Consider the following 27,911-nt stretch of genomic DNA (forward strand, 5'->3'; position numbering starts at 1 on the left):
AGCGTAGAGCGATTTGCAGGAAACGTAACCGCCAGTGTGTCCGTCGTGCGGATCCAATTCGGAGTGATCTGTCTGTATATGTTCGTAATTTTTAAAAAGTGCGGCGTGACCGCTTCGTCTGCAAAGGCAGTACACGATAAGCAAGGCTTCAGTCGTTTTTGTGTTCAAGAGAAAAACTTCGTGAGTATCAAGGTCGTTTTTACAAGATGGAACTCAAACATAAAGATAATGCTATTGAACCCTCTCTTCGGCACCGGCACTCACCTCATCGACAGGCTTGGTTAGTGAGTTGGTTTCGTTTTTCTCTTACGAAAGTGCATATTAGATGTACGCTTAATCGAAGTTATAAAACGTAAGAAGACTATTTCAATGGCGTCTTTCCTGACTAATATTTGATCCGCAAGTTACTTGCTAATCATACATATATGATAATTACGTAGGTGGATTCCGCGTCTCTGTTATGGTGTGACGCGTTATCACTGAATGCGTTTGCCTAATAAATTTGTCGAAGACGCGATAGTCTGGGTTTGAATCCGAGCCTAGACAGGCTTAGTTTTGTGTAGTAGGATTCGGCTTGTTAGGCATACTTGGTGAGATAAAGTTGACAGGGCAAAAAACGTGGCGAAGTTCAAGTTGTAAAAACCAGTTGGCAGTGTTTACGTGACAATTGCGTGGTTTTACCATTGCTAAGCTGTCTGGTCACGAAACGGAGGTATATGACGGGCACAGATTATTAGCAATTCATCTTACACGATATAGAACTCTTGTTTTGCAAAACAGCTTACTGATGCGAATTCAGACCGCTAAAACGCATAGGTGATAAGTAAGTGTAAGGACAAATCGATAAATGGAAACGAGGAAGGTGCTTTCATAGTACAGTACAAAATTGGGTGGAATAAATGGGCGTATTCGACGCTGAAGCCGAACATGGAAATTGTTTTTATTGCGCAGTACATTATCAATGGTCAAAAAAACATAACCAGACAACTGTACCCTATAATAGCATACTTTCTGGTGTACTCTACTTCGAAATCGACGCTTCTCTAAGGTACAAAATTGTATATTTGGCACTGATTTTACCAGTCTGGACGCAGTTTTTTTTTTTTTTTTTTGATGCTTTCTTCGATGGGGAGAATGTACAGATTATAGGATTATAGGTGCTTGTCTTAAAAATGGAGTCGAGAATTCAGCAAACGATCTGCTGATGTCGGTAGTTGGCAGGACTTCCCATTTCAAAGTAGAATCAAAACGGGCTAACGGTGACAAGAAAAACACCTAACGAGCGTCGAACAACCGCAAGAGCGGACGTATAATGAATGAACGAATACAATTGGTTTTCGGACAGTTTACGTTCAGTGGTAACCATTATGGCGATGCTGTTGCTATGCAATGGGAAGTTGTAAGCTGGATTGAAAACAAGTTAAGAGCAGGAATTTTTTTGAACATTAACCGTACCGTTATATTCAACAATGGAGTTCAGTCGGGGCTTAGCTCCGAACCTTGATTGTTAGTAGCCTTAACGGTACATGTCACTTATATTCATAGCTTGTATTGTTCTCTTGCGTAGGAACGAGATATCGCGCCAAACGCCGTTTTAATTATTAAACATTTTGGTCGGAGGTAGGCTTGTTGTGATTTATTCAATACTATATATATAAGTCTAGTAAACGGTTCCTTCGAATGTTCGTCCAGCGTTCAATTCATTCTAATGGTTTCTTATAGCAGAAGACTTAATCGTCATATTGATTAAGACAAGCAGGCATTAGGCAGACACGTTTCGAAAGACAGCCAACAGTGGTGTAGGTTGTTGTCTAGGCAAAAAAAGTGCTTGCGCTCCCTCGTGAGCTATATACTTACTCGAATCAGGAAACCGGTGCATAGTCATTCTAAACACAGTACTGTGTTTAGAATGACTATACAATAGATAAGCGAACGGCTGGGCTATGCGTGGAAGGCTATGGTTGCTATGGGAACTGTGTCAAGCTTATTATTGGTACGTCGACGGGCACCTTTTTGCTAGTGATGATCGATGAACCGAGTACAAATGTTCGCTTGATCAAGCTCCGAGGTTATCGATCGCCGGGGTCGGGCATTGTTTATCTGGGTCTGGAAAGTCCATTTCCTGTTCATTTTCATGATTTCTACTCTTGTAATACTCCGTACCCAAATACCAGACTCCTTATTTGTCGTAGTTATTGCAACCACTAACATCTTCGGTTGAAATATGCCCAAGGTAGCTTCGATTTTGTCGACCTCTTAGCACAATAAGAAGAGTTTGCGTATAACTATAGCAAATAGCGGAGAACAACAACCCTCTTCAATCGAGCGGCAGGTTCGTTATGTCTATCAATATCTAGTTCAATATCAGTCAACAGCCAGATCTGCGCAAGGCTTACGACCAGTACCTAATCAGCGGCCTAAAATGTGCCTAACGAAATGGTACAGGAACTCTCGATTGGTCGGGTAGTTGTAACTGTAGAGTCTGGGACAGATTGAGCAAAGTTCTATTCAAAAGAATAGGATACTCTGATTATTTTACAAATTTATTCAAATGGGTGCATATGAGTATTTTAGATTATATTGTCCAGATCACCTGCTGCATGTGTTGAACTTCATGTGTCAACTTTTGCAGATCTGCCGTCCTCCAAGGCTTCCCACCTATTTGTTATTCTCAAAACGTTTTTTGTAAGAATACATCAAATCGTCAACTTGTCGTTGTTACGACGGTTCTTCCAAGCTTCTCTTGAATGCTCTCTTATAATTATTCAAATGTCTCATTCCGTAGTATGATACATATATCTACATTATGTTATCCATTCAAATGACATGATCCACTGTCATAAGGTAGTGCCAAATTGTCAAAATATTAGACATGGAATATTATAGTTACCTGGATTCGTATGCGAAAAAGTCTTATCGAATGGGGATACTTACCTTTTATATATATAACACTTACCAAACTTTTGTTTCAGTGTAGTGCGTCTCGAAGTCGGACTAGATGATGACAAGGTTTACAAAATCTTCTGCCTTTTGAAAAAAAAGAACATTTTATTAAGTGCATCGGTCGGGCCAGGGGCTATATATAGTTATGTGACAAGTGTTTTTTTTGTTTCTATAAGAGCTTATCTCTCATGTACATACCGCAAGCGGTCAGAAATCAGGGAGAGAGGCAATTTAGGCAAATAAATGGTATTTTATCAACGAACAGCTCTCCGAAGAGAAGTCGCAGGAAAGTTGAATACTAACTATAATGTAGCGCGGCGGCCGTTTGCCGTAAATAGACGTAAAAATCTTTGTATTCGAAGGACAACACGCAAATTTGGGATGTGCAAGTTACATTTGAAATGCTGTTCAAGGCCGTAGGACAAATTGCAGTTGTCGGTATTCAAGCCAAGTGGCTTCAGTAGACGTCCATATTTTGAAAATATAATTTTTTGAGGTAATGAGTAAACATTCTTACCAGGCCGCAGTTCTACTGAACGTTCACGATACAATTGGGTTTTTAGAATATACCCTGTTTTTTTTTTCGTTGCTTGGGCGCATGATGGTGCATATTAATATTTTCGATGGGTAACGGTAGATACGTTGCGAGCTCGATGTAAATCATTCTTCTGTGCCACGTGAATTAATTACTTTGCCATTGCGTGGTCAGTCTATTTTATGGACGGGACTGCCAACGGAGACACTATGATACCATATACACACATTTGAATAACATTCGCCAACGACAGTACAACACGAAAAACTTTTTTCATTTTCACTCTGTAATGAGTTGAACACGAGCAGCTGGACCCAATGCCGCAACTGGACATAACTATTCGTAGGTCAAAACAAATATCCACGAAGGCTTTTGTTTTTATGACTACCAGTTCGACGGAAGTTCCTAGTGATCTTTAATGAGGTCGCACCGACCCCTGTAAGCCAGCCGCTATAAACAAGCGTTGCGAAGAAAGCTTGAATCCGATGACGAACTTTTCATCACGAAGTTTTCAACATATATTGTAATTCTATGATGTTGTAACATTGGTTTTGTTTTCTACAGGCTTCTGCATGAGCAAGCCAGCGCAGGTGGGAAGCCGATGTACGTTGAAACCATTGACGGCGCGGGCGACGGTCCGTCTGTGAAATTGCCATCATCCGCAGTTCCATGCGGAAATGAAGGTCTAAGAAATTTGTGCCGTCAGTTCAGCGCACTTTTCCGAAAAGACTTTATAATTCGAAAATGGAAGCGGCACTACATTCGGTCGGCTACTGAGTTAATCCTGCCTGCGTTTCTGATAGGTGAAAAGATGGCTTTTCCACTTCCATAATAAAAAAAAAAAGGTTTATTGGGCAGTATTATAGTTATTTGTATTTCCAAGAATATGCCAAAGTGTCTGCGAAAGCTAATTCCTGTTTATGTGCCCAGTTATCTTAGAAATACACCTGTGCGAATTTTTCGTTAGGGGTCATCGTTTATCTGCAATCGAAAGTTGATACCGGACATGAAGGCCTAGTACTAATGTGGAGTGGACCTAACACGTACAGTACACTTGGTCCTTTTTCTAGTGAAGATATCTACTTTCACCGCTTTACCAGAGCGCCAACAGAGGAGACTCAGGTATAAGCTTATTTTTTCTAAAGCGGCTAGTATTTAGTTGAAATTGGGTTTGCTTAGATCACTGAGAAGTGTGCAAAAAATAAATATAACAAAGATACCATCTCTCATCACTGTTGTTCTACATCTGGGACAGCTAACAAACGAACAAAAAAATGAAAGAATGAGAACGAAAATTGCCTACAACGAGTGCTTAGATTTCCTCTCATAGATATATCAAAGCTAACGTTCTTTTTTTCATGCCAATTATTTATATGGAACAGTGTATCAGTTGGCGGTTTCGTAATTGGTGCAGAATATTGTTTATTTATGCTAGATTATGCCGATGAGTCCACTGGTTGACTCCTTTCATAAGTAACGCCTGTATCCTCGCTATTGAATCTTAGACGCGTTCGCTCTTAACGATGATTTTGAAGTCGCAGAGCCGTTTTTCATGTGTGTTTGTATGTAACGATGTAATGCTCAATGCACATGGGGATTAGATACAGCAAGTTCTGAAGGTGGACTGTGGTCGGGTAGCCTATGCCCCTCGGACGACCTACACGGACTCACTGATGAAGATTTACCTTAAGGCGAATAGTTCCAGAGGTAAGATGGCCACCCTGAACGTCACCTTTTGAATAACGATAATAACACAAAAAAACAGGTTAAGTACCGGTTGCTGCTTATTACTACTAAAACTTAAGCCTTGTTTTCAATATCTTTGACTAAACATGTAAAGGAACTTCATTGAGCTAATTGTAAATTCGGATCTGTGGTATGAAAACACACTTCTCAATTGTTCAAAATAATTTCCGTTATTAAATGTGAAAAAATCGACTAATTGCCAAATTCAGACGTAGCGCAGTCGAGCCTATACATGGCTTTGAAAGATCTATCATACACTTCAATTCTGATAAAGACATTTGTTATTTCGGCCTCTTCAGTGATCACACCTTTCGAAACCGTAGAGGAGCTCGATGACTACTTGTTAAGTATAAACGTGTCCCTTGATCTCGCCATCATATTTGACGAAGATACGGCCAAAGTGAGTGACCTCTTTCTTTTAATTGATCAACACGAGTGCTTCCACAATAAGAAACGTTTTTTTCCTGTGGTTCTTCATTATTATTCTTTTTTATTTGTTATTATTATATTTTATAAATCACGATCATGAAGCAATATTAGTATGTATGTGCATAGGTAGACCTGTGGCTTGTGTGAAGTCTTTAAAAAAAGCATATCAGTGATGGATCCGGTTTGATCCTTTAAATTAAATACAAATAAGTGTTTTCTTAAAATTGATATAAAGGATCAAACTGGACCCGTTACTTTTTAATTACATTTAGGTTGTTCATCGATGATTTCTGAAACAAGTCTAGCGTGCACATTGTACGGTGTTCGAACTTTCAAAAGAAGTGCGACAAAATGGTCCGTGGTTTCTTTTTAATGAACTTGATTTTAAGCGTTGTTGAAGAAAAAACAATGTGATAGTTATTAAACGGATCAAGTAAATTTACGTCAAATTACGAAATAGTGACCATTTTAGGGGGAGCTTCATCTAACATTTGTGAATTGTTTTTTTTTTTTTTGCAATAACAACTTCTGTGAAAGTTATTATAAACAGGGAAAGAGTTTAACTTGACTAGTCCTTCTTAAAATGCTCTTCATGTTTGATTAGTCCAAATAAGAATTGACTACGACTGAGTTTTCTTCCAGGATTTCGGTATAGTCCTGTTATAGAACTTGATATAGCAATAAAGAGCTACAGAAGTTTCGCGTACTGATCGAAGCACAGAACTAATCTTTTTCTGCAGTGGGTCCTAAATCATCCACATGTTTTACGAAGCATTTGACTTCTGTCGTCGTATCGCTAACATGAGTCGCCATAAGTTACAGTGAAACGTGGTACTCAATATCGGTACGTTACTGCTGTTTTAGGGTGATAATCCAGGCCTGCTGGGATACATGTTCCGCTTTAATTCAAGCAGGTGGCATTTTAACACTGGAAGGAAATTTAACCCGGATCCACCGGGCGGGGGCCCGAGAAGCAAGCATATTAGCTTTGAGGTAAACGCGACCAAAGAGGGTCCTTAGATGCTTATTTCTGAATAGAAATTTAGCTGATACGCAGGGAAAAAAAGCAGTCATCATCATATCACATTTGGGAAAAATGTCATACAAAGTAAGCACTTATCACGGAAATTCAACATTTTTTCAACTTTGTTTTCCACTTATTTATTAGTCGGTATCATATATCGTAGAGGGCTTGGATTACTTCGGCATAAAATAGTGAAGTAAACAAATGGCTGTAGAAAAATGCAAGAGAGCTCAGAATGTTGTCGCTTCTTGGTTTATCTTCCAGGAAAGGTATCTTCTCTTTCCCAGCATGAACGCTCTGTTCGATAAACATCTTGAGTTCTATAATCTTCACAAGCACTCCGGTATTGAAGTATCTGCCGACTGGCTGCCGTACAATCCAAAAATGAAACCGTTTCCTACCCCGAGGTGCGTGCAGAGCTACGATTTTTTTCTGCAAAACGTGAACATTGTCTTGCATGGAATTGTAATGCCTAGTACGATAGTATTTATAATATTTGATAATAATCATCTAAAAAAAATCTCAATATCCAGTGTCATCTATGGCTATAATTTAACATAACACTCAGAGATGTTTGAGAGCTTCTTAATTATCTTCGTCATGTCTGGCTTGTCACTCTCAACCTAACTCTAGCGCTAATTTTTTTTTATGTGATTTCGTTCAGGTATCTAAAAGATGATACATTTTTAAGCGTTATCACGTTTGTGCCTTCGATGATTTCGTTTGGGTGTATTTTGTTCGTGCTCTTCTTTACGTTACAAATAATTCAGGACAAACATAGTCGTATACGGGTAAGTGACAGACACAAAATGAGATTGTTCAGGAAAATGTAGATTTTTGTTGGACAAGAGCCTAAGTAGTTGCGCGTTACGTACGATTTGGTTTTTTGCCTCTTTGACAATTCTTTGGTCAACAATTACGGAATCGGATTAAGTCGTGAGTGAAAAGGAGATAACAAAAGATATATTCGACATTTTATCCTTTCACAGCAACAAAGTCAGTTGAAGCCGAAGTTAAAGTCGAAGTTAATTTATGAAAATGTCCATGGACGGAAACTAAAACCTTGTTCGGTATCACCTAATTAATACAAATGTTCACTAAGAATTGTTTCGGGCTGGCTGGCTGTTTTTGAGATTAGATAGCCCAAGAGAGCTCGAGCAAAGTCAAGCGTGGACAACGATGTGTGTAGTTTCAGTTTAAAATGGAGAAGTTGAACTTGTGTTATAGTACTTGTTAGTACTGTCCGTATTATTATTATTGTAATTTATAATAATTTTGTAATAACTTATATAATTTTTTTGTTTGAGCGACTGCTGGTGGTGATTAATTTCCGGTTCTGTCTCTATTCGTCATTTCTAACATGTCAGCATATCACCGGCCACTGCTTGTGTCGATGAACATTAAAAGCAAAATAGGCAGAAATAGAAAAAATAACAGAATAATAGTAAAAGAGTGAAGCCATTCTTTGAGTTGCTTCTTACAGTATTTAGTCCGAAAAAAGGCTGGCTTAGCGGACACCCGTAGGCATAAGCGCTAGTCTCATGGTAAACGTTTATTCCGCGCTTAACCTTCTTGCAATTCTGTTGTCCTTTGAACTATGTTTTGTTGAACTACGAATCCTTCTGTAGATGTTTAGATTTTTTTTGTTTCAACGTCTTGCTTTCCACACTTATGATACTTTGGGTAAAGTACCGTAAGTGCGGAAGTTTACAGTTTAAACAAAGCAATACTGTCCTGTTTCGAATTATGCCTGGAATCGCCGTTAGGTACGTAACCAGGCGGCTAGCTGGCTGCTAGCACCTAAAGGTTAGAAGGCAAATATGTAACCCAGTAAGCGGTCAGACTCACCACATCAGACAGCCGTTTGATGAAGTGCCTAACGGCTGTACGGGACGTAAAACTCGAAACGTAAGGGAATAGGGTATGCAGGTTCACGTTATGTAGGAGATGTATGCACATACATGCAGCATCACGAAATTTGAACCTGAAATCCCTAGTTTCTTTGCCCAGAACCTTTAGTATTTAAGGGCCAGTAGGCTGACATCCGTCGATGACGTCATAGCATGGATTAGTCTTGCAAGATCGCCTAACGTTTCCTTCCTAATGCCTTTTCATTATCGTTTTGTTTACTACATATCGCTGAACGTTCCTATCGTCTTTCTTGTTCTTGTGATAATTGTAGGAGCTGCTGCGTATGATGGGCATGTCGGACCTTGTCTACTGGACTAATCTTTTTTGTATCGGCTGTGTCTCAGTTGGCATCATTATACTGATGACCTTGGTACGTGCACAGTATATGGCATTTGACCATCCAGAAGACTTAGAAAGTTACTAACAAATATTCGTTATCGTTTGTAAAGAAAGAGAAATGCCAGATGGAGAGTCTTTTGGAAATCGATGGTCCTTGTCAAGGTAAATAGATTATCCGGGTTGAGATGTTGCGCAGTTTGGGGAGCCGTGTGAACATTCTGTCCGGGATGTTGAAGATGGCGTGACTAATGTTCTAACTAGCTAGTATCAAACAAACAAACAAACTTACTAACGTTAAACTTAACTAAAGAGATTTCTACAAAGAAAAAACAATAGAACTATTTTTTGTGCTAACTGTGCCCCTGAGCGCGGTGTCCCTATTTACCAAGGAAATGAAATTCTATGATAAATAAAGGACGTGCTAACCTATAATTCGTTCCTATCAATGAGAGAAAATATGGGAACATTTAATTAGTCCACGATACGATAACATATCGATAGTACCGTGTTCTAGCATTTTTAGTCGTATTTACGATGTGTTCCTCTCTACTTCGTGCAGGCAGTATTCTGTTTTTTTGACTCATTCGACATATCCGTCTTACCCCACTCGGATCGTTCGCTCGTTTTAGCTGTGCTGGTTCTGTTCGGTATTGGAACTATTCTTCAAAACCTTTTCATTAGCGTTCTCGTTAACTCACGTGAGTCCCGTATTACCCCTTCGCTAATTGTTCAGTGGTTATTCTATAATAGCAACAATGCATTGTTTGATATATTCCATTGCAACGTAACTAGCAAACCAATAAAGAACTGAGTGCTTTTTTAGGTATTTAGGTAAGCATTTCAAGCGCAACTTGACACATCAACACCATAAAGGAAGTTAGAGAACTTAAAAAAACAGGATCAAGGCTCGAACCTATCGTGTATTATAATTACCTATTATCTGTGAGAGGATACTTGCATGTAGAGTAAATATGCCGTTGTCGATTTACAGCAATACTTGGTGCAATCATTGCGCTGTTAGCATGGGTCGCGTCGATTGTAACCGCGTCTAGTTTTCTTGATCCACCGGGACGAAACTTCTACGGATCGCTCAGCGCGGAAAAGAAGATGTACACATCATTTCTGCCAACCTGTGGCCTCTATTGGGCCTTCAAAATAATCAGCTTTTGGGAGCGAGCAGGTTAATATAATACAAATCATCATTTCCTTTAGCCTATGCTAGAACTATGCAATAATGCAAATGTGTGTCGTTAAAGTACAAGCTCTGGTCTCTGTTAACCGAAGATCTCGCTTTCCAAGTCGCCGTATAAATAGCAGCAGCAGCATATATATGCGTATATTTCTTCCGGCCACAACTGACCACCTTTTATTCCAAACATCTGTCTAAAAAGTGCAAAGTAATTGATTAGAATTAAGAAGTATCAATATAACTCTACAGAACTGCAGCTCATAACGATTGTCTATGCATCGGGCACAGTTCTTTGTTCTGTTACATCCTATTTTAGGTAAATGCTTGAGATATAGAACAATCAATTACAATAGGAAGACATATATGCATATGTATAAAAAGTAGAAAGTAGTCATTATGAGCTGAAGTTCTGTAGAGTTATATCGACATGAATATTTATAAGAGGCGATGACGTCGAGCCTAAAGGAAGACTTTGCCTACCATGTTCCGAGCAGGCCACTAACCATGACCAGGCTACTATAAACGAATCCGGCGGATTTCCGGAATTGAATAGCCTTTAAACTACGTATCGCTAGCAGACAAAAATTTGCTTCTAAAAACTATAAGTGAGCTTTCTCTAGGCGAAGTTAGTTAAAAAAAAAAATCTCAAAATGCTCTTTAAACAATGATTAAGCTTACGTTCCTCGAAAATCACAGTGCTGTAGAAATCTTCGATAAAGAATTATGAAGACAAGAAAAGCACAGTAAGTTAATCGTGAACATATCGAAAGATCGGACATTGGAGTGCTGAAGCCTAGCGAGGAGGTGGCCAGATGTTTCTCACGAAGACAAGAGCTTGGGTGTTCTGCTGTTGAGGTTCTGTCAGCCAAAACAGGCCTTTCACATGTAACGTCTTCCAGAACTAAAATTCCGAAATTGAGGAAGAGCAGGTCCCCCGTGAATGCGTTCGATGTATTCGACGTACAATTTACGGGACTTTTTATAAAAAAAAAGTTTTTTATTAAAAAAAAAACTGACTATGCATAGGTTAGGCATGGTTCTATGGAGAGAAATCGGGTTCCGATTCCGTGCAGTGTCAAACAGGTTCAGACGTAATGTAATGGCAGTACTTGCAATGGACATTAGGGGCATCTGTAGTAATCGCCGTAAAACGAAACAATCGATACACTCTGTTATATCGAGTTTTTGAAGAAAACACAAAAAACAACTGTTGGTACAGCAATTGACTACATATTACAAAACCATCATTCCAGCTCAGTGAGATCAAAAGCCGGGTTCGCTTGCAACAGTCTAATATGCGCATGTGTCGCATACACAAGAGGACTAGCAGTGATTATGTTTGCATCAAATTTCTTGCACAGTGAGGTACACGATCGAAGTTACAACGGAAACGCTCAAGGCGCAGACGAGGGCTTTCGTGACCACTCCCAGCAGCGAAAAAATTCTTAATGAAAATGGCCACCTAACCACGTCGTTCTTATTATAAAAAACAGCAAGGAATAGTATTTGTCATAAACTTCTTTCCGGCTTACCAGCTAACTTACTGGATAACTAATTGAAAGGCGCAGTACAGGTTAAAGAGGGAACGCTCCACAGAAACAGCGTGGAGGATTTTGATGGCTTTGAAAGCGATATGCGGTGTTCGTTAACTTTAGGGCAGCTTTCAACTTAGTGGCCAACAACAAAATCAAACAAGAACAAAAAAAAATAAGACTCACGGTGGCTGAAACAGGTATCTCGATAAATGTACCTAACCTTTTCGCTGCAATTATTCAGGAGGACAGATTAACCAACCATCTATAACGAAGAGAGGTTTTTATATATAGATATATATAGGTTTTATAGGGGTTACTTTTACCCTTTTCTTGCTTGAGGGGCTTCTCTCCCGCGCAAATGATAGGACCGAGAAATTCATTCAGTTATTTTTTACGCTGACGATTTAGTGATATACGAGCTGAAGAGGTTTCGAGTGTACTAAACTCTACCTAGTCTCCACACGATAGTCCACACAGATCTAAAATTAACCGTAACCCAAACGAAAGGAAAAACAGGATAGCGGCCATTGATACCTTATGCGTCGCAAAATCGCCTCTTGATGTAGTAACGTTGTTTTATGTAGTTACTCTTCTGAGTGGACGGTAGGAAGGCAGTGCTGATCGCGTGGGAGATCAAATTGTTTCATCGTTCCTTCCTTGCAAATGCTCTATTTTCTCGACCTTGAAGTAGCTCCGATCACAAGGTATGAGATACGCCTCATCTGGGGATTTTACAATAGGAAACCTTGAATACTTGAATCGCCTAAAGTTTCCTGTCTCAAAAAATCACCGGGACTACACATAGAGACCCGAAATTGTTCTGCTCATGTCCTAGCCAATCTGCCCCTGCTGTCCTGCGGCGTTGCTTTGAGCTCGCGGCAACAAAACCATTAGCAAATGAGTAAAAATTTGCGGAGATCGATAGCGATTTCTTTACATAGGGTTTGATGGGGAACGAGTAGAAACGAACGAGAACTAAACAGACGTGTTGTGATCAGCTTTGCCGTGCCTGGCTTCCACCATAGGCTTTGCAAAAAACCGGGTTTCCATTGACTTGACGATACATTCTAGTGCTTCGCATGCGTTTCGCTCGGTGTCCTTCTGTGCCACCTTTATGGCACCTGGCAAACCAGTTTCAGTAATTTAAATCGTCGTGTTGACTCATAACTTAATATGATGAATACTTGCTCATATTGTGATATCGTGTTGTTGACTACCAGTCAACTACCAGTTACCAGTAAGAGTGAATTATTAACATTTACGTGATCACTAATAAGAATTAGCGTTGGGTCAATGAGTCCAAATTGAAGCACAAAATAAACGGTTTATATTCAAGCTATCAGATGCTGAAAAATAGAGCTTACAAAATTTCTGAACCATGACAAAGAGCGTAGCTCTGTGCGCCGTCACTGAAACCAGCTGTTGAAGCTAACGGACTCAAATTAGAGACGAATTTGACAAAATTTGGTAGCGAACATTTTTGGAAGAACCCCAATTTTTTTTTTCAGACTTTGCCTATAAGATTATGCAAACTAGTTGGTCTCTTTAAGATGGGAAGGGTCCGCCCGGAGATCTGTGCGCTACTACTTAGAAATGTTTAGAACATTTAGCATTCCATCTCTGAGAATTTTCATGCCGTATGGTACCAGAAGCCAAAGTAACCGACCCTTCATTAGTTAAACAACAGTTTTGTATAGATTTTTATATTCATCCAATCGCTTCATCTAATCGTTATCCAGCCACGCTATTTACGAAAATAAGAGACAATGATAACCGTTTGCTCTTTTTTGACATAGTTACGGAAGTGCGGTGCTAGGTGCATGTTGGCACTGACACCGGTGCAGTATTTGTCAAGCAGGTGTTCTTTAGGTTTGTATTTTTTTCCTTTAATTGAATAACTTCTTGATTCCGACAAACATGTCTGAACTAGCAGGATGGTCAGATGGTTTTAGAAGCCATTGTCTTGGCTTGTTTTTCGCTTTGTTTTGCTTTGTATTTATTCTATTGTAGGTACTGCTTTTATCCTAAGGCAGAAAGCCATGTCTCTGGGTATACAATTTTTGGAAAGGGCTGTTAAACTCCGACGACTGAATGGCCAGTGAAATGTGTTTTCTTTTGTTAACCTATTGAATTCTGCTGCTTCGGCTTTCCGAGTCTCTCTAATTGAAGAGCGTTTTAGTGTCTTTGTAAGGGAGACGCTGCTTCTTAAGGTGAGAAACTTCATCGAATCAAGCAAATAAGGGAATAGATCGCTTTGATTGTTTTGGTTGTATTCCAGGTATCGGCGCTCACTGGAAAAACGTGCGAATGATTGCACAAGCAGGTGATAACTGCTCACTACTGGACATCATGGGCATGATGTTACTATCTTGGATCATCTTCGCAATCTTGATCTTCTACCTCGATGCCGTCATTCCGTGGCAACTTGGCATACCTAAACATCCACTATTTGTATTTCAACGCTCCTATTGGTGTCCTCAATCAAGTTCCTTTGACAGCTCCAAGACCACAAGCTCGACAAGCAAAGCCCAAAATAGTCAAGCTGCGATGTTTGAGTCGCCTCCGGTCAATATTGGGCATCCTGTCATAGTCTTGCGCGACATCTCTCATCGGTTCGACGCGTCGCAAAAAAAGGCCATTGATCATTTATCGCTTGATTTGTACCGTAACCAGATCACAGTGATTCTCGGTCATAATGGCGCCGGCAAAACAACAACAATGAACATACTTACAGGATTATTTCTTCCCACTGCCGGCGAAATGTACATCAATGGTCACAGTGTGCGTACAGATACGGCTAAGGCGCGTCGAGGCGTGGGGTTCTGTCCCCAGCACAACGTTCTATTCAACGACCTTACCGTTGAAGAGCATCTAAAATTTTTTGCCTTAATCAAAGGTAGTCGATCGTACATTGAGCAATAGTATAGTTCTTATTGGAACAAAAATTTCATGGACGGCAGAAGCAATATTTCGCTTATTTCTCAATTATAAAATCTTATTGTTTGAATCTGGTGGTATCAATGTGTGATGCAAGATCTTTAGTTGACTCTTATGATCAGGCTAAATTCGACTCCTTGCTTAGTGTTTATTAGTTCCTTCAGTGTCCTTTAGGCCCTCACATAACGTTTCCGTATCAGCTAGATTGGTAGAAATCTCCCTATCGTTTTTTTTTTTGTATTTTGTAAATATAAGCCTAAACTATCTGTACGTATTACTTTATCGTAAATGAACGTTGATATAGACATTACAGCAAACTATAACAAAGCTAATGCAAGTCAAAAATGCCTCTTTACAGTCATAATTTGCTCACCCTTAGGAAGCAATATTTAAAAAAAAAAAAACTATTGTCCTATAAATAAAATTTAACTTTTATTTTTCCGAAAGGTGCAAATGAAAAGGAAACAACGACAGAAATTGAGATGCTGTTGATGAAGTTTGCTCTGTTGCCTCAAAGACATGTACAGGCCCGTCATCTTTCTGGCGGAATGAAGAGGAAGCTCTGTATGGCAAACGCCATGATCGGTGGAAGCGATGTAAGTTGAATATTTTAATTAGGAGATGCATACGTGTAAATCTCTAATTGGGTAGGTTGTGCGGAAGTCCTAATAAACTTAATTAAGTGAAAAGACACTGACACTGAAGTTGTGTTGTACACACTCTAATTTTTTCATTAACTTCTGTGCTGACCTTGGCTTGAACAAAAGCTGATTAGACATGATCTTTTTTTTTTTTTTTTTTTATCAAACTGAATGCTGGGCTCAAGCGAAGGCGAAAGCTAAGCGAAAAAGTAAATAGTACCGCAAATAGTATGACTGGATTGCTCCCTGTTCAAACTAAAGACTGTCTTAGTATTGTTTAGGGCTCTATACTAGTATAGCTTGGAAACGATGAGGGCTTAACAAAAGACAGTTAATTGCTTGACGCATTACCAGACTACACGAAATCCGACTGACCCGATCCGATATGCTTTAGTCCGAGAAACTCAGAACGTTTATGCTAGTCTGAATCGAGATTGTCTTGACGGAAATAACCAGTCACTGAGTTACATAATTAATCCAAGCTAACAAATCAAATAAATGCGGAAAGGAAATGTATTTTATGCATAGCATTAATCTCAGACGCTAACTTGGTCTTTCTGGAAGGGAAAGGAGATCAAATTTATACCTAAGTAAGCGTCGTGCATAATTGTAACGGCAGAAGGGCATATGGGTAGTAGTAGTAGTATGGGATCCTGAACAGCTTCATTGTAGGTGAATGTTAATTCGTACAAGGATGGCGCCCCCCTCCACCCGCTGCAAAAGGTTCGCGCCCGTTGGGAACTCCACCGAGAATATGGGAACACTCTAATATATATTATGTTCAAAGAAAGAAACTTCAACATTTCTTTTGTGAAGTTTCTGGTTAATTTGATACAGTAGATGCCCGATTTCGGGAAACATCGCCGCGACAGCCAGTCATAACTGTTGTACAGTTATATACACTCGCAAGTGGTATATAACGTGGTATAAAGTGGTATTCCACTTTCTAAAATTGATAGTAAATCGATTTATATGTATTATGTACATGGATTTTGATTTCATACACACGCACGTCTAAGAAAAGGGAACAGTTAAATTGTGTAAACTTCAATTTACTTGTAAATATAACGTATTTGCTACGCAGAGTCACTATTTCATTTCATGCACAATTAATACTAATTTTAAATGTGTTTTTTTTTTATTGTAATTGCCTTTACGCTTGTTGAGATATATACATATAATAGTATATACGATTTTCGAGGTTCGGGATGCCCGGAAATCGATAATTTGTATAAAGTAGAAGAACACACTGATTCTCACTTAAATTTAATTGTTTAGATGGCCATCCTAAATAACCAACGATGGCTACAAGAGTAACTCATCCATTCTACAGTGGGCTATATTAACAACCGTAACTTAAATTTCAGATCCTTGTACTAGACGAGCCGACAGCTGGCATGGATCCCCAGGCGCGACGCGACGTCTGGACAATTTTACAAGAAGTAAAGTACAATACAAGGTTTCCTTTGTTAGGATTTACTTTACTATCATGTCAACTGGGTTTGGTTTATAGGGTGATTTGTTACGCTTCTTAGTAAAATGTTTAAGTTGTATTTTAAAAAAGTAGGAAAAAATATTATAACCGCTTAAATATCCTTAGTATGGACCAGATTTGTCAAGAATAAGATGAAGACCGCTTGTTAAGACATAAGTTGTTCCGTCAACCTAAACTGATAAAGATCCCTCCCTGGGAACTGCCGAAAGCTTTCACAAATTGGACTAGGTCTATTTTTATATATAATACATGAAAAAAAATAATAAAATATAAAAAAATAATCTAAAATTAATGGGTCACGGTGAAAGCAAAGCATACGGTTGTTGTCCGAGGAAGCCAGGGAAAATCGAACGAAGGTTTTAGAAATAGTTTACTGAGCCAAGCTCAGGTATCTCAATACTATCTTAGTATCTCTGAAAAAAGACTTTCTTTTTGTCTTCTTTTTTTTTTTGAACAAAAATTCTTTCTTTGAGTTCTACAGCCAGGACAACTGCTTCAGGCGGCTGAATTCGTGCTTACGCTCAGTTTCGAGCTCGAACTACCTCATTGAGTGTCCCTAACTTCACTAAGCACCATCACGAGAACATATGCCCTTGTCGACAGAATTCTGGCAGCATATATTTTTTTTCAAGAAAATTTTTTCTTTTGATGTGATAAACAGTAAAGAACTAGATGTGGTTGGGCCCTCTGTCTTTTAACATCAAGACGCGATTCGCTAGTAATTAGCGCAGCAGATCATGTTGTCCGCCAATGAGGTCATGTTGGTTCTGCACCAGGGGCTGTCACTATGTAACATCGGCTATTCTGCAGTCGGCCTTGCAAATTTTTATCAAAATAATAACCGAACCATTGAGTGGGGCGGCACACCCAGGGCTCATCGATGTCATATAGCAGAAAAACATCGAACGAGGAAGTCCGAGACGCGGCGTATTTCTCGGACGATTGATCGACAAAAAGCTACTGGTTTGCTTAAGACGTCGTGAGCAAAAAACATGCAGTAGTCTACAAATTAGACGTTTGTATATAGAACGGTAAATAAGCCATAGACTGTACTTGTCAGTAGTCCCCAGCTTTCTCTAAGCATTACTACGGGATTACTACGAAATCATTATCGAAGGACGTAAAGGTGGCATTTGGCTTCCAAGAAAGCGACGAAACTCGCGCGGAGCTTGTTACAATGGGAGACATCGTCCTAAAAAAGGGCCTTAAAGAAAATGTTCAGTTACCCGATTCTGTTAGGCATGGACTGTGGTTTAAAGTTTCGAAAACTTTAGTAGAAAAAATAGTAGCAGATAGAAAGCCGATTACATGATACTCTTAACAGGTAACAGCGGCAAGCGGTAGGCGCGCACGGCAGGACTCTCCGTTGCGCTTAACTGAGTGTATGGCCTTCGTTAATTTTCAGGCGCGTCGCAGCCGAACAGTTCTATTGACCACCCATTACATGGAAGAGGCTGATGTATTAGGTGATCGAATAGCTTTTCTTTCAAGTGGCAAGCTTAAATGCGCTGGGTCACCGATGTTCCTAAAGAAGAAATTTGGTAAGATGTGGTTGTGCCATTAGTTAGCTGTTGTTGAAACCATTTCCTTGAAACACAGTTATTCAGAGTTCGGACGCTTTGCCCAAACAACGCTTTACTGAAGAGTTTTTCATAAGGATAGAAAATGGGCGATCCTGTATGAGGCGAACTTTTTTTCTCAGACATAAAACGATTGCGTTCCTGTGGACAGCTTGAAATTACATGATTATTGTAATATATATTACCATAGTAAAAAAAGACAAAACCTTAAATAGCCGTCAATCCATAATTAAAAGTAGATAATTCAAATGGTATGGTTTTTGCACGGATTGGTTCCAGAGACGGGTTACAATATACGCTGCGCTAAAGCTAGTTCAGAAACCGATGTCGAAAAAGTCGTGGGAACCATGAAGGATTTTCTCAGAGATAATCCGGTAAACTCTCACTTTTGCGTGCTTACTAATTCATAGATCTCTACGCATTTAACAAGACAATATTCTACTATCTTAGAAAACGTAAACAAACAAGAGAGAATTGTCTAAACTATTTGTATCTTTTCTCTTGAGTAACAGCCTATTTGGTGTCGTGATAGTTGCTCATAAGCTCCTACAATGATAACTTCGCACGTTCGTGCCACAGCTTGTCCGTGGACGAGATAAACAGATGCTTGTCACGTAGTATATACAAATGTGCCACACCTCTATCACTTTCCCGAATAGGTTTATTTAACGTCCGACCTTGGATTAGAATTCTGCGTTAATGTTGCATTTCCTGAAACGGCGCACCTAGTAAAACTCTTCCGATACATCGAAGAAAATAAAGACAACCTTAAGGTAAGCGCGTATGCTAAACTAATAGCTTTTACCTTGAAACGTTTACTTGAAAAATTACCCTAACCTATTTTTCTGCCCTAGAGTTAAACAAGTCGTCTCGGTTGCAGATTGCCAGTTTTGGCGTTTCCGTAACGACGATGGAAGATGTCTTCCTTCGCGTCGGCGAGCTTGATCAGGGACACGAAGATGCATCAAACAGCCATTCCGCGACGAGATTTGGTAGAATCCTCTTTTGCTTCCTCACTTGGGTTTATTTTTTGTTTTAATGCTCTTAAGGCAACTATGTTTACTATCCACTGATAGTGCGCGGTTGTCACATGGCATTGCAATTAAGAAAAAGGAAATCCTAGGTGAACCTAAATTGCTTCTAACTTTGTTAGTGTCACGTTTACGATTTTTGTTAAGCTTTGTTGAAATCTATCACACATGTGCACCCGTGTTTCTCTCTAAAGTGTAGACCTGTTTATGGACGTTGCCTTTTACCGTTCCGCAGATCGGTTCCCTCAGTTCAATAGAACTTTTGGATGGCCTTTATGGTTGGGTCAGTTTCGCGTATTGTTCCTCAAACGAGTCCACGTTATTCGACGACAATGGTATATGTTTGTCTTCCTGCTGGTGCTGCCTTCTGTCCTTGCGATAATGTTCTGTTTCCTCAATAACCGGTTACTGGCGGCCGATCTCGAAGACGAGGTAAGACCAACAGTTTCACCACATTGCTCGAATTGATAATGCTTATCTGCGAGTAAGTGTTTATGGCGCATGTACATCGGGTGGACATTGATATTCGTTCCGATGCTTTAATCGTTGGAAAACACAGATGGTAGGTAACTAGCTGTGTCCCAGTTTGCTATGTTTGTGTACTATAATTATTGTATGTACGATGTACGAGCTTGGGAGTACCTACACGTTAAGTATTTGTAGCTATAGGGTCCCGCATTCGATTGGTTCAGTTGGGCCGCACTTGCCGAATACGATTGAATCCAAAGTTGTTTCCAACACCCAGTCCTGAAATGGTGAGCCGGAAACATTTTTGGTCGCTAAATCCAGAAACATTAGAGGCGACCCTCACACTGATTTTGTATCGTCTTGGGAGCTCGTTATATAAAGCGGCGTTTCGTTAAGCCAATACTAAAACATTTAATGCATGCGCTTGTTAGGCATTACTTGGAAAATTGACGATCAATAATCACTGAGCAGTTGATAAGAATGCGTCAGTCTAAGGGATGCTTGAACGATTACAGGACAGTGGTCGGCCATTAGTAAAGTTGGCACAGAAATACCGCTGGAACGGTGAGCGAACGGTGAGGATTTAGTTGGACCATTAGAAGAAGACCACATGCATTTTGATTGCCATTCATAAAAAAACACCGGTGATATATAGTTATGTACACAAGTGTGAAGATGCATGTATGAACGTGCAATATAAAGTAAGTTACCCATGTGAAGTTACGAATTCTGAAGTAATAAAGGATATCGTAAGTATTCCGATAAGTATTCCGAGGTATGCGATTCGTCTAATTAAAATGGTTTATTTTCATAGATATTCACTCTTGATTTATGTTTTTTTTTTGTTTTCCTGTGTCCAAGTTTACCTCGACGATTTAGGAAATCGTATTAGGAAAAGTATTAGGAATACTTTTTGTATAGCTCAAGTTAACAACTGTTCAAGAGGTCGTACGAGTTTAAACTAGTGCCTCGACTATTTGCTCTATAGTTAATTTCATTATGTAGATGCTAGTTTTGTTAAAACGATCTGTTGAAACTCGCTGATAATTGATGGCATGGAAAGATACGTATTATATAATTAAATTTCTGCGATAATGGCAGGCGAATCTCACAGTAAACTATTTAAACAGAGCAAGCTGCCAACAGCATTTGCATTAAAAGCCTCAATGGTAAATTTTTCTTCTTAATTCTGGGGGAACACTATATAATCATGTGCTCAATGGAATTTTTTTTAGCTTGAAAAGTCTTTTATTAACACTATTATTTATTATTATTAATTAAGATTTAAATAATGTATAACACCAAATTAGTGAGAATCATTCATTCGTATGATCCTCAAGCTGTGACATTAGTAGGCTTGAATATTTAAAAAAAGTTACGTCTGCGGCACAACGGCTCAGCTTGCGCTAGCACCACTGTTGAGTGAGTGAGGGTACCATGGGGTAACAGCTTACGCGGTATTTCTTATTATATATATATAATATCTCCTAGATAATCTCGAATCTAGGTCCTTTTGTTAAAACACAGAAAAATCGTAGCGTTACATGATTCGGCAAACATGTTGAAATATGCCAACCAAACTTTTACCCTGAGTTGTCTAAACTTAACAAGGACAATTAGGTATGACAAAGAGTAGAAGCAAATTTTCTGTCGAACGATTTAACTGAGCTGTTTTTTTTTTTTTTATTAACAATACAGGTACTGAACTACACGTTCAACTCGTTGTTGACTAGCAGACCTAAGCAGAGCTTTGTACAGGAAACTAGCCCCTCGATAAATATGATAACCTCCATCTTGCAAGACAACGCACTTCAAATACATCGGATTCCAAGTAATATTGACATAGATTCCTATTTGCTTCAGCAGGGTGAGTTTCACTTTGACATAATTGAGAAATGTATTCTGACACTAGCTATATGGAAACTAACTTCATCCAAATGAAGACAACAGCGAACAATAGCATGGAAGAGTGGTTGGCATAAAGCCACAAAGGGTAGACAACGGTCAATAGAAAAAAAAAAATCAAATCATAACCCGTGTCTTCGGATGTATGTGAAACTCTTGTATCCACCATTATTCGATTGAAAATATTTTCTAGAAAAAGTAGTTAAACTTTTCATATTTTTATTTCCAGCCGGCAACGATCTTTCATTTTACAAGGAGTGCTGGTCTATGGGAGTTAGCTCGGACCCGAAGCTGTCCAACGAAACGATCCTTTGGTTTAACGGGGAAAAACTCCATATCGGAGGAGCAACGCTCGCTAGCTGGCAGACGGCAGTCCTAAATCAGCGATTGGCCAATATGCCACAAAGGCAAAAGGTGTCAGTGAATGTTCGCAATCAACCATTGGGTCAACCGTTTGAAGAAGGCAATATTCTGTTGCTAGTACTGGGTAAGCGGTAATGGTACACACAATTCCTTTAGTAGGGTAATCACGGCGACTATACCGTTGAAATGTTTCATTGATTCGACTGCTATAGTAATAGAATCGAATAGTTGTTTTCTATTACGATCGGTGGCTTTAATATTCCGTAGTGAAATGTTTAGTTTTTTGCGCGTCTTCTTTCAGTTCGTTTTGCGTCGTTCTTTCCAATTTCGTTGGCAACCGCTTGTCTCACCTCTTCTTTGATCTTCTTCCCGATTGAAGAATGTGTGTCCAAAGCAAAATTGGTGGGTTTTTGTTGTGCCGCGTATTACCATTATTATGTGTTGAACTTCGTGTACTGAACTGAGATATAGCTTGCTTATTTCTAAGCCTATTGTTAGCGTTTTCAGAAAGGTAGTAGTAGTAGTAGTAGGTATACAATGTGAGCGGGTTTAAGGGTTAGACGCATTTCAATGGTTGAAACATTCCCAGGGCACGTTGTTCGGTACCGTTTATGATGAATCTACGCCTACATTAAATCGCGCTTATTCTGAAACAGCTAAACTTTAAATCAGCGCTAGGTCCTCCAGCTTGGCTATCGACAACTAGGTACGTTGAACCCGCACGCACGAAAGCTTGCTGCGTAGGTGTATGTAGTGTCGTTTGTATTTGCCTTATTTTTTTTTTTTCTATTTTGTCTTGTTTGCCGATTCAATATTGATAGGTCCAAATGATGTCTGGCATTCACCGAATAATCTACTTTGGGTCGTCCTTTTTCTTCGATTTCCTAATCATGATGTTGTCGGCAGCCTGTATGGTCGTCGCCTTTGTCACGTACGACCCTGGGAACTCATTTACATCATATAACGACACATGGAGTGAGTGTTAGCTGCTAACAAACTATTAAGTTATTATTTTTCCAACGAAATGGAAAAGCGTTTTTCCTTGTTGAAGTTATCAAGCGTTGGGTTTTCACCTGGAAGCAGCTCTACCTATATCGTGTCATACACCTTACTGTACAAATGCTCCCGGATCAAGATATCTCGTGTTGAACCGTGGTTAGATTAATTTCCCAAATAGATTGATAGTGCTACACTTATTTGCGAACGAAATTGTTAGTCTATACTGCATTTTATTTCGAAGTAGTAGACTTCCTAAAGAAAGTAGACTTTCTTAGAAGGAGATATCATAGTGAGATCTCAATTTGGAACACCTGAAACAAAAAGCAAAGAAGAGTCTTAGTGGATTTATGCGTCTAAAATTAGAAAAAAAACATTTTGAAACATTTTTTCTTTTTTAGTCGCTACATGGGTATTGCTATGCGGCTATGGGTTTACAATGATTCCCATTGCGTATCTGTCTGCACACCTATTCCATGCGCCTGGAACAGGTTTTGTAACGATGCTTGGTGTAGTCTCGATAAGCGGTGGAATCATCGTCTTACTTATAGCCATGTTGGATTTCATCGGTACGTTTTATCAGCATCGTAAGCTACTTATACAATAACGTAAATTTTCCTATCACGCATAATGACCTTACAACACAATTCCTAAACATTCATTTTAGGCTGAAATAATGAATTGCTGGTTACGGCCATCATTTAAAATGTCAAAAGATGGGTTTATCTAAAATAATATCCATTTTCATTTTGCTTTTCGAGAAGATATTTTTCCGTTCCATTCTCGTAAATGGGCCGCAAAAATGTTCAGTAGATTAAGCTAATAGTGTCAACATCTGATTGAAAATAAAGGCAGTGACGTTTCGAAAATCAACAAATTGCTTGTCTTTGTTTTTGAAAAAAAAAGCACAAAATCGTAATATAGGCTGTTTTTTTTTTTATTTGATAAACCTGGAAACAGCGATGTTTCCGGGCAACCCATTTGATTTCAGGATCGAGGATATCGAACTGGCCATTCACCTATGCAACTACATTCCGCCGTTCGCCGTCGTGTGGGCTTTTATTAACGTACACATCAACGCTATCTCAAAGGGCTTCTGTGAAGGTCTCACAAATGTTACACGAGCCACGGTTTGTGTCGAACTTAAGCACATCGCCAGCGCTTGCTGTCACCGTAAGTGTTTAAGCTGATTCCCATGAAATGGGGTATGTAGGACAGAAAGCAGCACCTTCGTGAAATTTGCCTTGTTGACGTACTTCATATATATAATAGCTATTAATTGAAAAAGCCATGACAAAAGGACATGAAACGATTATGTTTTCCGCATGACCGACAGCATGCGACGCTAATGGAGATGTTCTAACCTCGGGTTTCTGCTACAAACACGAGAGTCCGTTCCAACTGGATCTTCGCAACGGGGCAGGCTACCAGGTACAATTTCACGTATAAGCATAATTTTCTATTCCCAATAAATATTTAAAATATCAAATGTTATACCCATAACATCTGGGTGTATATATATATATATATATATACGGGTATTTAACTCCACTGAAGAACGAAAACTCTTTGTCTGGTAGTTAATAGCTATGCTTCTAGTGGGGTTGACTGCGTTGCTAGTGTTCATTTTGATCGAGACCAGCTCGCAGCGGTGGTGGAGAACGGCGAATGTTTTCAAATGGAACACAATTTTACGTTCGGCTTCAAATTCAATCGGCAGAAAACAAGCAGGATTTCGAAGTTTCGGTAAGTTTTGGCCTGGCACGCCTCTTCTTGCTCAAAACTACTGGGCTTAATAAAGATACTGCTGAGGAGAAAAAAACGTATTAAGTTTAATAAATACGACACAAGAGGATTCGGGATAGAGCTGCAGCCGAAATGACCGAAAGCGAGATTTGCCGATGTTGTGTGTAGATGTTAAAGTACACGAGAGCGATGCTGACATTACGAAATTTATCATGAATATGGACGGGTGGTCGAAACGTTGACAAAAGGCAAATTTAGGACGATGTTAAAATATCCATTAGAAGTTCCTTATTTCGTTGACTAGTACACATAAAGGACCTCCGTTAAAACATTCCTCAGGTGTATGATCAGTTAATCCGTACATTCCCGCTGGAATGCTTAATTTCAATAGTGTTTTGTGCAACGGGAGTTATTGGCAGAACACACGGGAATTGACAGTTCTCAGTATTACGATATTGTCGTCGTCTTGTCTCTCTTGGTGTTGATTTTCTCGATCCTACAGCATCGGTAAGAACCAAAGAAGACGCTGACGTTGTGGCTGAACGCCGCAAAGTCGAGTTGGTCGTTTCGGAGGACAGGCAAGGTACTTACGCTCTAGTTGCGCATGCGTTGACCAAATACTTCGAAAGGTTCAAGGCGGTCGATAATATCTCGTTTTGTGTCGATCCACACGAGTGTTTTGGTTTACTGGGCGTCAACGGAGCTGGTAAAACGACAACATTTGGTTTGTTAACCGGTGACCTGGTCACAAGCGAAGGAAATGCATATGTAGTTGATGCCGACCTGATCAATTCGTTGCGCCGATTTCAAGGTTATATCGGTTATTGCCCACAATTCGACGCCCTTTTGGGCAATATGTCGGGTCGAGAAATGCTCGAACTGTTCTGTGTCCTTCGAGGCGTATCATATGATCAGACAGAGTCAGTCGTAAATCAAATGGTGGGCCTAGCGGATCTGGGCACGCATGCGAACAAGCCGACGAACACGTACAGCGGTGGAACCAAGAGGAAGCTTTCTATTGCTTTAGCAATGATTGGTAATCCCGCTGTGCTGTTTCTCGACGAGCCAACGGCTGGTATTGACCCGGTGGCCCGCCGTAAGATCTGGGCCACTTTGATGAAAGCGCAGCGAGACCTGGGCACAGCTGTGATTTTAACGTCGCATTCGATGGAAGAATGTGAAGCGTTATGTTCTCGATTAGCGATTATGGTCAATGGCAGTTTCCGTTGCCTCGGTTCGCCGCAGCATCTCAAAGCAAAGTTTGGCCAAGGCTTTACGGTCCTTATCAAGTTGAAGCCTTCTGCCGTCGAGTCAATCGTTGTGCCTCAGGTCTGCACCTTAATGGATCAGCTCTTCCCCGGCGAAAATAAGCTTAAGGATAACTACCAGGCAAGTAACTTTGCTATCTGATCAAGCATTTCTTCATTAAACTAATCATGTGTGCAAAGGCATTACCCAATGTAGCTTGTATAACGTGTCAATAAACTAAAAAGGGGGAAAAATCATTGGAGAGCTTTAAATACTGTCGATGTTTCTATTCATATATAGTGTTTGCTGCATTTCCACATCACGGATACGAGCCTTCGTTGGAGCGTACTATTCGAACGGATGCAAGAGTTAAAAGAGGGTTTCGATTTTGAGGATGTTGTTGTGTCGGACACGAGCCTCGAGCAAATCTTCGTTGCATTCACAAAGACCCAACGAAGTAACGCCCCGGATGATGCGGGTGATGCACTGCAGGTAACTTTGCTTATTCATCCATCATAAAGAGTTTGCCACAGGCAGACAGAGACAGAGAGCCAATTTATCAAATATTTGGCTGCATTTAAGCGTAAAGGTCTGCCATGGTAAAAATAAGAGGGGGAAGGTACTTAGCCTTTTGAAAAACCTCGAACACTATAGTAGAGAGCATGTTCCGAAAGTTGTGTGCTTAAAAGAAGTGCCAGAATGTATTTAATTTCATGTTTGCCTTGACTCAGTCATGCGTTTCCTGTTACATTTGCTGTAAACCTTCGATGTGCGTCAATCTGAAATCTCAAAATGTAACCACATCTATTATATAATACACAAGTATCGTCATTATGATTACAATAGCCTGTTGGAAGTTTCCATGGGGAATAAGCTTAATCAGCAGAAGTCTTCTCGTTAATCTGTTTCAGTTTAAGACGAAGGTGCTGTAGGGTACGCGGCGTATCAAGACTTAGCCCTATACGTCCCGTCTGACCAGTCACAAACATTGATTTGGCAAGGACAACAATTAGTTTCAGGTTTGTCGGGCAAGCTTCGTAGTATTTGCAACATGCGATGAATAACGAAGAAGAGAAAAAAGAAACAGATTGGCGTAAATGTAATGGGGACGACGGGGCGACGTTGATAGAGACAAATTTGCGAAGTTTGCACCGCCGCGAGTGCTATCCATTCTATCAGGACTAACGTCTGGTGGAACGTGTGTCAGTAGAAGCAACAGCAAGAATCACAAATAAGGATTCATATATACAAGCGTCATTTTATTGTTATTGAAGTGTGTAGCAAGAAACGTTTCACAAATTATCGACAATGTTGTACGTACGCATCGAATATATGTAATAAATTTTTTTAATTGCACAGTAGTCACGTTGCCATTCTTGCCATAAAACATCAAAAGAATCAATCACCGGCTTCTCGTTTTCTTCTACTGTCCAGTAACTGGGTGCAATTTATATATTAGTTAGAGGCACGTCAAGTTCTGTGAGCAGAAGTATCAGATTCTCGACTTCTGGGGGATACTACGCTTTTGAGAAACCCCAATTATCGCGGTGTGATTCCTCCAACAATCAATGGTGCAAGAGCGCAGAAGCACTGTTTCATTGATTTGTCTCCTTTGTTGGAAGCCCCCTCTGTTTAGATTGAATGAGCCCCCTTTTTTGGTGATAAGGAACCTTGAAATAATGCTTGAAATTCAAGGTTCCTTTAACCTTCTTATAGGATTCCAAAAGACGGGGCAAAGTGTTCAATTAATTTTAGACTATCGATATTGCACTCCGTGTCCGTCAGCAGGTAATGTCCACCGACAATGACAGTGAGGGGGTACTTTGTTCACATAACCAGTCAGGCTTCCC

At 39.8% G+C, this 27,911-nt stretch overlaps 1 protein-coding gene across 1 annotated transcript; it reads left to right on the forward strand.

Moving 5' to 3' along the window:
* Positions 1-206: 206 nt before the first annotated feature.
* On the forward strand, positions 207-27,422 carry LOC111268472 (phospholipid-transporting ATPase ABCA3). The gene is made up of 29 exons (XM_086971710.1): positions 207-280; positions 4,043-4,113; positions 4,446-4,600; positions 5,080-5,185; positions 5,524-5,624; positions 6,518-6,646; positions 6,942-7,084; positions 7,342-7,468; positions 8,860-8,958; positions 9,487-9,625; positions 9,919-10,107; positions 13,930-14,547; positions 15,036-15,184; positions 16,597-16,671; positions 18,130-18,265; positions 18,584-18,678; positions 18,964-19,077; positions 19,185-19,296; positions 19,571-19,767; positions 21,913-22,195; positions 22,373-22,473; positions 22,893-23,046; positions 23,469-23,636; positions 24,028-24,240; positions 24,404-24,498; positions 24,648-24,813; positions 25,316-26,202; positions 26,362-26,553; positions 26,973-27,422. Exons 1-29 carry the CDS (start codon positions 207-209, stop codon positions 26,991-26,993), a joined length of 5,109 nt encoding a protein of 1,702 aa, XP_086827836.1. The 3' UTR covers positions 26,994-27,422.
* The last annotated feature ends 489 nt before the right edge of the window (positions 27,423-27,911 follow it).

The sequence above is a fragment of the Varroa jacobsoni genome, unplaced genomic scaffold (genome assembly GCF_002532875.2).
Source record: "Varroa jacobsoni isolate VJ856 unplaced genomic scaffold, vjacob_1.0 scaffold_1290, whole genome shotgun sequence".
NCBI lineage: Eukaryota > Metazoa > Arthropoda > Arachnida > Mesostigmata > Varroidae > Varroa > Varroa jacobsoni.

What these genes read in the sequence shown, in the direction of transcription:
- LOC111268472 (XM_086971710.1), top strand. Translation starts at nt 207, where the DNA reads ATGGAACTCAAACATAAAGATAATGCTATTGAACCCTCTCTTCGGCAC. An exon ending in TAGCGTTCTCGTTAACTCAC is followed by an intron (nt 9,626 to 9,918) that starts GTGAGTCCCGTA and finishes GTCGATTTACAG; the next exon opens with CAATACTTGGTGCAATCATT. An exon ending in CGCCAGCGCTTGCTGTCACC is followed by an intron (nt 24,241 to 24,403) that starts GTAAGTGTTTAA and finishes CATGACCGACAG; the next exon opens with CATGCGACGCTAATGGAGAT.